The sequence below is a fragment of the Erythranthe guttata genome, chromosome 7 (assembly GCF_056151865.1).
Source record: "Erythranthe guttata isolate IM_541 chromosome 7, IM_541, whole genome shotgun sequence".
In the NCBI taxonomy this organism is placed as follows: Eukaryota; Viridiplantae; Streptophyta; class Magnoliopsida; order Lamiales; family Phrymaceae; genus Erythranthe; species Erythranthe guttata.
Genome location: NC_142539.1, coordinates 6,894,931 through 6,905,591, shown reverse-complemented (window position 1 = coordinate 6,905,591; position 10,661 = coordinate 6,894,931). Strand labels below are relative to the sequence as shown.

At 35.6% G+C, this 10,661-nt stretch overlaps 1 protein-coding gene across 1 annotated transcript; it reads left to right on the top strand.

The window, feature by feature from the left end:
• Positions 1-398: 398 nt before the first annotated feature.
• LOC105956241 (protein transport protein SEC23 E) lies at positions 399-9,462 on the top strand. Its single transcript, XM_012980086.2, has 12 exons — positions 399-1,691; positions 1,910-2,083; positions 3,282-3,443; positions 4,148-4,290; positions 4,984-5,059; positions 5,210-5,379; positions 5,652-5,733; positions 6,452-6,529; positions 7,174-7,335; positions 7,424-7,687; positions 8,549-8,653; positions 8,959-9,462. The coding sequence occupies exons 1-12, from the start codon at positions 912-914 to the stop codon at positions 9,109-9,111; spliced, it is 2,349 nt and encodes a 782-aa protein (XP_012835540.1). The 5' UTR covers positions 399-911; the 3' UTR covers positions 9,112-9,462.
• The last annotated feature ends 1,199 nt before the right edge of the window (positions 9,463-10,661 follow it).

The window sequence follows — 10,661 nt, the reverse complement described above, 5'->3', positions numbered from 1 at the left end:
CGGGCTAGTAATTGGTGGCAACTTCCTTCATTTATTTTATATATTTTTGAACCGCCGGTTAGTGGTTCAATATTTTGTTGAACCGGAACCGAACGTTCTGAACCATACTACCGATTCCCATTCAAGTTTTGGTTATCCGGCCCGTTGACCCCGGCCCGTTCCGATTCGAAATCGGAACCATGGATAGGTCTACACGTGGGTGATGATTCTAGTAATACTAAAATTAGTTTTTTCATTCGTAAAATTATATTTATTTAAGATCAAATAAAGTATTAAATAAAATTATAAATACCCAATTAAAAATTAAATTTATTTTAATTTTTATAATATAAAATTTTGAAATAATATCCCGTGCACAAACCAACAATAACAAGAATACAATAAACAACTTTTCTTAGTCAATGTTTTCTTTCAAAAGCAAGAAAACAATACATAGAACGAAGTAGAATTTTTTTATTTAAACAAAAAAAAGGGAGAATAAATTAGGTTTCCAATATATCCAAGTCAATCAAATTTCAATCAATTGACACTAGGAATCTACCAAAAAAACTTGTAATAGATATCGAATTCCGCAACTACAAGCAAATATAAATACATATTTTCGGCATCGATGAAATTTGATAGCCCCTTGTGTTGATAGTCTATACAATCTCTTTCACACACAACACACACAGACACAATTGACTCCGTTTCTTCAATTCCTCTCTCTCTCTCTCTCCTCCGTTTTCCGTTCACTCTCTCTCTCTCTCTCTCTCTCTCTCTCTCTCTCTCTCTCTCCATTGGGGTTGCCCGTCCGCAAAATTCCTTAAAACCCCTCTCATCAGAAAACCCTCAATTTCAGAATTCCCCACACGGATTCGTCCAATTTTTTCGCAAATAGAAACCTAATTGCAGCGAATTTTGCTTCATCAATGGCCGCGCCGGAGCTAGCTCAAACCGACCCGGAGGGAATTGAAGGAGTCCGGATGACGTGGCTGAATTGGCCGCGATCCAAGGTGGAGGCGTCGAAGTGCGTGATCCCGATCGCCGCCTCAATTCAGCCGATCCGCCCCCACGTGGATCTGCAGATCCTCCCCTACGCTCCCCTCCGATGCAAAACTTGCTCCTCTGTGTTAAACCCCTTTTGCCGCGTTGATTTCACCGCTCTCATATGGATCTGCCCCTTTTGCTTTCAAAGGAACCATTTTCCGCAGCACTATTCCTCGATTTCGCAGACGAACATGCCTGCCGAATTGTATCCCAATTTCCCATCCATTGAGTACTCAATCCCTAACAACCAGAATCCGCAGAATTACAATCCTGTTGTGGCTCCTTCTCCAATTTTTCTGTTTATTCTGGACACGTGCATGATCGAGGAGGAGCTGGAGGCCGCCAAATCTGCGTTGAAACGAGCCATCGGAATGCTTCCCGATAATGCCATGGTTGGGTTCATATCTTATGGTACACAGGTGCAGGTGCATGAATTGGGGTTCTCTGAGATGTCGAAGGTGTATGTGTTTAGGGGATCTAAGGACATGTCGAAAGATCAAGTCTTGGAGCAGTTGGGCCTTGGTGTTTCTGGTGGTAGACGTTCTGGACCCGGTATGCAGAAGACTGGCGGTGGACCTAGCCCCTTGGCTGGGGCTGGTCCTAATTCGGGGATTAATCGCTTTCTGTTACCGGCTTCTGAATGCGAGTATGCATTAGATTCGGTAATTATTCTATACCTGTTATCTGAATATCAATTTTCTTCTCAGTTTGTGGTATGGTGTTGATTTTTTGGTATCGTTTGGCGTGGATATACATACTTGATCATAGTTGTTGGAAGCAAAATTGACTTATTATTCAATAATTATATTATTTTGTATAATCTTGGATTCCGGGAATTTGATTAGTGTTATTTTCTCTTTCTGCTTGTTCTGTGATGCAGTTGTTGGATGAATTGGCGACAGATCAATGGCCGGTGGCACCAGGAAATAGGGCATTAAGGTGTACAGGTGTTGCTTTGAGTGTGGCAGCAGGATTGCTGGGGGCATCTACAGCAGGAACCGGTGCAAGGATTATTGCGTTAGTGGGGGGTCCATGCACGGAAGGTCCTGGAGCGGTAAAGCCTTGAATTCTTTTATCATTTTGTTTTATTGTATTTATCAATTTTTTATATTGTATTTTTATGCTTCTTATTTGTATTATTTTATTATGCTATTCTGTGGATAACTTAGAATGCCATTGATATTTGAAAAACACAACACGTTTTGTTCATTAGCTCTGTTTGTTGGTTTTCGAACTTCAATTTTAGTTTTTTTTCCCTGGTGATGGTTACTCAGATACTCTTTTAGCTCCACAATCATTCATGTAGTGACTTGTTAGGAAAAGGACTATCTCATGATAGAGATTATGCTATGTAAATGTTCCAGGAATTTAATCATTGAATAAATGCATACATATCAACATTATATTTTGTTAATGCACCTCCGATATGTGTAGAGACAGTTCAGGTTTGCTTTGACATCTGTTAACACAACATTCCATTGATTGTTTGGGCTGGAATTCTTATGAGTGTTGTAATGTCTTTAATAAGGCCGTTTTTTTTTTATATAAAAAAGGATAATTGCTTTAAAGTTCGGTAACCAATCTTACTCAAAATATTTGTTATACACTGCCTGTTGAGAAAATATGTCTGATTAAGGGGGCCTCTTAAGCAGGCCTTGTCTCTTCACTTAACATTGATGTCCGTTTAACACACTATAATAAATTTTGGGCAACTTTTTACCTTTAATCTGAATTCAAATATAAACAGAATGAGATTTGGACCTATATGTGTACATGGTATTCTATATTCATATGTTTATTAAAGTAAGATATAGGAATTCCATGCAGTCATGTTTCGTACTTCTGTGTGGTGTTTGACTACGTATGAGTGATATGTGGAAGGAGCAGTGCTTATCACTCTTTTAACTTATGTGTTTTTCTCATCCCGACTTTGAGGTTACTGCTATACTGTTTACATTTGCGACTATGTTTATATCTATGAGTATAAAGAACTTGGACTAACGCCATGCAAATGTATTTCAAAGTTTTGCTATACATAAATATCCATTAGTATCTAGCTTGATATACAAATCGTGTTTACTTCCATATTTCATTCCTACCATGTTCTGTTTGGCAAAAAGAAAACAAAGAAAAAAGAAAAAAACCTTTGTTCGGTTGGTAATTGACTCTTGACTTATTGCCATCTAGACATATTGCCATGACCATTTTCTCCTTTTTGATTTAATTTGAGCTCATGGTGTTTTTGCTTACAGATTGTATCAAAAGATTTGTCTGAACCAGTTCGTTCACATAAGGATCTTGATAAGGATGCTGCGCCCTTCTTTAGAAAAGCAGTCCATTTCTATGATGAACTTGGAAAACAGTTAGTTAGCCAGGGCCATGTGTTGGATGTCTTTGCTTCTGCACTTGACCAGGTTTGTTATAGCCAACTTGAATCGCTATTTGATTTTGATGGTCTGTGTACTACTACTATTTAGGCTTAGTTTGAAGAAACATGGATGCAACACGCCAGCATGCTATATGCAATGTTGTAGATGAAATATAGAGAATTCGTGTGAAACTTAAATGGATTTGTTTTTAAAATTTAAATTCACTTCTCTGGACCACTCTATGCATTTATTCCAAGTGTAGTTTCTATTTAATGTGAGGGTCTATTGTTGTCTTGGATAATTCTTATTGTACTGGTTGCTTTAACTATATGAGCGTATTGTAGTATAATAATGTATAGGCACATGAATGCATACTGTTGAAGAAATATTACTGCTCTCTGAGGCGCCCCAAAGGCAGCATTTCCTAAAATGATTCCCTACATGCCCAGTGAAAAAAAAGCCATTTCACTAAGTCATAATGGGAAACCACATGTACAACTTGTCATGTGTTCAAATGTTATCCAAAACCTTATATTTGTTCCAGCTTGACCTATAAAATATATGATAGAGGGAGTAGTTGCCTTGCCTATACCTTTGGCTTGAGCAACAGTAATGAACACTGCCTTGTTTGTTACCAGTTACAATTTTTGGATCTGTTTACAATTGTTGATGCATTGAACAGTGATGTAAAATCTGCTTAGTTTCAAGTACAATCACTTTCCAGCCTTACTTAAAGCATAAGTCTTCAGGTCGGCATTGCGGAGATGAAAGTGGCCATTGAAAAAACTGGTGGACTCGTCGTTCTGGCTGAAAGTTTTGCCCACTCTGTTTTCAAGGATTCATTCAAGCGCATTTTTGAAGATGGGGAACAGTCTTTGGGGCTTTCATTCAAGTAAGTTGATATACATGGAAAACATTTTTAGCATAAAAATCAAGTTATATTCTGTCCAGCCACGAGACTGAGTTAAGCATGTATTAATTGACTAAAAGACTTCGCTTATGTCCGTTAATCAAAGTATTGCTTAGTGTATGTATTTGCGATCTTGATTGTCTCCAATTTCTCTTCTTTATTTAATTATTTACGGAATTATGTCATTCGGGTCTGTGTCTTTTATCATAAAACTCATCTTAGATTCTGCTTAAGTGTGGAAGTTTTAGTTTGCCACGGTATTGCAACTGGGCAATCATTCTGCATGCTACATGTAGAGCCCTTTGCTGATGTAGGTATATCAGGGGATTTTTCGATTCTACTTCCTATGTCCTCGTGTTTTATTGTAATTCCTACTTCATAAAAGTCTACTTACTTCCTATCACTTTTATGAGCTTCACGACCAAAATTGAAATCTCGTTTCTGCCGTTTTTTATGCCACTGGTGTTAAGTGTAATTTCGTTTTCGGTATGTAGTGTTTAATGTAATGTAGAGGTGCAAATTTGGTGGTGATGTTTTTCATGTGACAGTGAAGTGCCAAATAACGTTTAAGGGTGAATTTGTGTTATTTTGATTTTCATTGAAACAATGTTGTGATAATTTGTTACAAGTGAATTATGGAAAGCGGAATAATATTTAACATTGAATGTGTTTTAGTGGCACACTGGAGATCAACTGCTCAAAGGATATAAAAATCCAAGGAATCATTGGTCCATGCACATCACTGGAGAAGGTCTGGTTATCCAAAGTTTACCAACTTATTTTCAAAAGCATGTTATCTTATACTACTGTAACTGGAACATTATATCCGGAAGGAATAACAATTCTAATTTGATACTGTCTGGTACCTTGGTTGATACTGATCAGAGGAACTATTTTGCAGAAAGGACCTGCTGTAGCTAATACTGTTATAGGACAAGGGAATACTACAGCGTGGAAGATGTGTGGCCTGGACAGAAGTACATGCTTAACTGTCTTCTTTGATGTTTCTTCTAGTGAAAAGTCCGATCCTGCAGGGCCGAATCCTCAACTATACATACAGTTCCTCACAAGGTATATACAGATAGATAATCTTTAAATGCCCTTCGCTTTAAAATATAGTCCTACTAATATCTGTCAAGATAAATGAAATTAACACAAAAGGCGGCAATACCCGCTCTTTATTTTTTTAATTTAATTTAATTTTATTAATTTTTTTTGGCAACTTTCGGACTTTAGCATGTTGATGCCTGTTCTTTCTGTCGCGATAAAGATGTTAATTTCCATATTGCTAATGTATTTTCCCAACTTAAAGAAGTGAAAAGAAATTTTTCTTTTGAACACAGTTATCAGAGCCATGATGGCCAGATGCGTCTGAGAGTTACAACTGTTACTAGACGATGGGTGGATAGTTCCTTGGGCAATGAGGTAGGATGACTAGTTTTTCTCTATCCATTTTCCATGTCTATTTCTTTCTTGTTATCCAAGTAGAGAAAGATTGTCCACACCAGAACGTTGAGAACACGAGAACTATCTAGCCTTACCTGGTTCTGTTTGTGATTGGGCCCTTGTTTCTTGTGTTAATATTAGCATTCGATTCAAATATTAATCTAGAACCCCTGAATATCATTTATGGTCAATTCTCTCTGTTGTAATTTAAATCGTGCATCTGATTTCTGTTTGCGGATCTGTTTCTAAGATAGTTTGGACGACCACAAATTTATGATGTGGACTGCATGTTAATTATGACACAGGGACTTCTCTTGGATTGATGACAATACGTGACTGACATGCCTATATTAGTTTGAACAGTTGATGTTTTAAAATCTGTTTACTTAAATAAATGTGATTTACTCAGTGGCCACTACAAGTTTAGACTTTAGATTATGCACAAAAGGTTCCTATAAGTTATTAATGTATGTTTTGTCTTTTTTTTTTTTTTTTTTTTTTTTTTTTTTTTTTTGCCGCTGGGCAAAGATTTTCGGAATTTCTTAGTCTTTCCTATTTATTTTTCTGAGCATGTTTGTATTATGTTTTGTCAATTGACTTTCAATTTTGTAAGCTTTCTTACTTAGTATGCATTTAGAAATATCTTCAAACATGGAATGGACTGTAATGTCATTGGTAATTTGCTCTGTGCCTGCAGGATTTAGTTCAGGGATTCGATCAAGAAGTTGCGGCTGTAGTCTTGGCCAGACTAGCTTCTTATAAGATGGAGGTGGAGGTAATATAATATAATATAGAACCGTGACTAATGTGGATGACAAATTCTCATCCATCTGGCATAGGTCTAGGCTTTTCTTATGAATTAAAAGCTAAAACCTAGTTCTTGCTGCATAACGCAGCTATGATTCTGAATTTCGTCCACTAGTAAGTTTGAAAAATGAAGCTTGAGATAACTGTATTGGCATAAAATTATCTGACAATATTTGGGCATGCGTTGGTTTATATTGAAATGAAAAATTTCAAAATAAAACTAAAATACGTAACCAGAACATACAAAAGTTTGGACATGCATTTGTCTACTGCAAGTTTATCACCGTTGCTTCATGAGTGAAACTGCTCATCCTTTTTCCTGCATGGTTGAATTCGAAATGGATCCACGGTGTTCATTTTTTCCTACCGTAATTTCTTTGACCAATATTGAGGGTGGCTTTCGAATTTAGCATATTTTTCAGAAATTTATGATATTTAAAAAAGAAATGATGAAATTTTCAAGGTCAGAAGAATTATTGCCTTTGATTGCATCTTAGGGTGTTGTTTTATGGTACCTGTGACTTCATTTATTATTTCATCCATCAACTTGTTTTCCCTTGCCTTAAAACTTGGTGGACACATTCATCAATTTGATTGGTTCTATATTTGCAGGAAGGTTTTGATGCCACAAGGTGGGTAGATAGGAATCTGATTCGTCTATGTTCCAAATTTGGGGATTATCGGAAAGATGATCCAGCCTCATTCACATTGAATCCCTGTTTTTCATTGTTCCCCCAGATCATGTTTAATCTGCGTAGATCACAATTTGTACAGGTCAACTGCTTATAATGTTTATTTTCTTCTTTTTCACTTTTGCTTGTTTTATAATCTGATATCTCTATCTTTCCCTTTTTTCTCTTAGGTATTCAACAATAGTCCTGACGAGACAGCCTATTTTCGCATCTTATTGAACCGGGAGTCAATAAGCAATGCCATAGTCATGATTCAGCCCTCATTAGTATCATATGCATTTAATGCACATCCTGTACCAGTTTTGCTCGATGTCCAATCCATAGCAGCTGATCGTATTCTGTTGCTGGACTCCTATTTTAGTGTAGTTATTTTTCATGGAATGACAATAGCTCAATGGAGAAACATGGGTTACCAGAATCAGCAAGGACATGAGGTACATTTTCATGCTGATGTCTTTGTTTGTGGTTGTGAATATATATTATCTGTAAATACTTTTAGATCTTGGGCTGTTATTCACTTCAAAGCATTCTGTTTTCTCTTAGTTTGGTTGCTGAAAAGAGAGATTTGTTTGTTGTTGTATCAAGAAATCAGTTTGTCGCATCCTTCTAAATCTTTTTTTCTTAAAACAATTTTTCTTTAAATCCGACGTAGAAGAGGAAATATGGACAAATATAAGGGAATTCTAACATGCAAGACAAGAGTTGAAGAATATTATATCCGCACCTATTTGTTATCTGTATAATATCTTTTCACGAAGTCCAGTAAATGGGTGTTCTAGAGTCCTAATGAATTCTCAGTTTTTCGGTATTCACCTGCATTAATTTTTAAATGCTTTCATGATTTACAATAGTATCAGGAACGATAAATTGTCTTTATAGGATATACCTTATCTCTTCCAAATGAAGTTGTAAACCTAGTGGAAGTAGGAGATGGTACAACCTATTTATAGAGATCTAATCTTTTTTAATGCTTAATTAAAATTGTTGATACTATCAATGTAATGAGTTTTGAAGAGATCTCGATTTTTGTTAGATCGTATGATGTGATTCAAAGTCTTTGGGTGATACATTTTGAGTGAAATGCCTTGTTTACTTTGCTTTCTTACTTTATTGAAAGTTTCCACCTTCTTGTTCATAATCAACTAAAATTGGCTTTGGTACCGTAAATTCTCGTTGATGAGTGATTTTCTGGTCCGTAAACAGAACAAAAAATGCTTCATCTAGTTTTTGTTTTATGTCAAAGTTTTGCATTATTTTCCACGGGATTAAGATAAATTTCCATTCCCATGTTACAGCCTTTTGCCCAGTTATTGCAAAGTCCACATGACGAAGCACAGTTAATAATTCGTGAACGGTTTCCTGTACCAAGACTTGTGGTTTGTGATCAACATGGCTCTCAGGTAATAAACTTGATTATTCGGTATATTACCTTTAAAGTAAATGCTAATTCTGTTATCTATAAATAGAAAATTAATAATGTCTCCGAATATCGGGTTCTCTGAGATCCATATAGTTTATGATGTGGTAGGTTGGATAAATAGACGAGTTTCTTTGAATGCACATAAAATTATTGATCTGTCGACACGCTAGTTTAATAGACCTTTTTGGGATTTGGAATGTATTGGAGTCGCCGTAAATAAATGGAATGGTTCGTTTCTTTAAAATAATGTCTCGTGGTGATTTAAATTTTAAAATCTTGGAACAGGCACGATTCTTGTTGGCAAAGTTGAACCCTTCGGCGACCTACAACAATGCAAATGAGATGATGAACAGTGGCTCGGATGTGATTTTCACTGATGATGTGAGTCTACAAGTATTCATTGAACACCTTCAGCGGCTCGCAGTCCAAGCTTCTTAAGACTCAGTTTTATGCCTATTTGTAATCGAATCGCAAGAACGTATGTCGATTGCTGTTTGAGCAAATAGGAGAAAAGAAAAAAAAAGTGCTGTTCGTTTTCGGGGGTGAGATGTTTCTTTTTCTTCGTTTGTAATTTTAAGTGGCTGTGGAGAAAAAAAACAAAGAAGAGAAGAGGATATAGCTGTAAGTTAAAAGACATTTTTGGGTTCAGGATTATATATTGATTGATTGGTATTTTTTACCTTTGAAATTGTGAATCACTCACTACTGCATAAGACTGGATTACATTTTTGTATTGCGCTTTGAAGGTAGACCAGTTGTTTAGTATGCAACCTTTTTTATTTTCTTAAATATTTATTTGAAATATTTAATTTGAAGTATATTACTACTATGCCCCTAACCCCTACTTGTGGTATAAAGCTGCTTCCTTTTTGTTTTTAGGGTAAATTACACCCACACCCCTGAGGTATGCTTAAATAACTTTAAGGTCCCTGTGGTATCGATAATTACACTCACCCCCTTGAAACATAGTTATAAACTCTAATGGGATAGTGCATTGGATACTTTATTACGATAGAGTTCTAACGGATTATTGGTTTCAAGAACTGGTGGAGACAACAAAGAGTTATGGGTGATTTAAGAAATATTGGGGGAGTTATGTCACCCCATAACTCCCCATAACTCTATGTTATCTCCACCACTAGCTAAAAGTAATAGTCTATTAGAACCCTATCGGAATAATGTATCCAATGCATTATCCTGTTAGAGTTTCTAACTACGTTTCAGGGGTTAAGTGTAATTATCGATACCATAGGGACCTTAAAATTATTTAAGCATACCTCAGGGGTGTGGGTGTAATTTACTCTTGTTTTTATCTTGAGTTTATATCATTTGTTATTTTTGTGTTACATCAAATTGCTGAAAACTTCCCATGGTTTAATATTAACAAAAGTGCTTCTATTATGTTTATTTTTAGCTTTTTAGATGGTGGATTTTAGTTTTTAGTAGGTAGTCTACTAAAATATTTGAATCATATGGTTATTTTTGCTAATGAAAATAACACCATTTTTTTTAAAGTTAGATTAAATATAGTGGTATTGAAGAAAATATGTATATTCTTTTTTGGAACCTGGATCTTATATTTCTACATTGTTTATTCATATGTATTGCTAAACTAGAAAGGTGCATTTGAGCTGCACTACTAATTATTCTATGTAATTCTTTGTTTCTGGTATTTACTTTAGGATAGAGTTCACTTTGCCATGTACTATTGTTACTATCACATTCATCCTCTAGACTAGGGAACGTACCAAAGAGGTACCAAGTTTACCAATGTTACTCATTCCGTCTCTTTGTGGTGACGTGGCGTGTTGACTTTTAACCTTTGGTTTTTGTGACAATTTTACCCCATAAAAATTCTAGTGTATGTTTCTTTATCAAATAAAGTGATATTCTTTTAAATTTTTTATTTTTATTTTTTTCAATTGATTTGATAGAAATTGTACGGTTGTTTGGATTGAAGGAATTCACAAGGAATTTGAAATCCATAT

Coding starts and splice junctions, on each gene's coding strand:
- LOC105956241 (XM_012980086.2), top strand. CDS start 912: ATGGCCGCGCCGGAGCTAGCTCAAACCGACCCGGAGGGAATTGAAGGA. Junction 5,734..6,451: donor ATAGTTCCTTGGGCAATGAG/GTAGGATGACTA, acceptor CTGTGCCTGCAG/GATTTAGTTCAGGGATTCGA. Junction 7,688..8,548: donor AGAATCAGCAAGGACATGAG/GTACATTTTCAT, acceptor CCCATGTTACAG/CCTTTTGCCCAGTTATTGCA.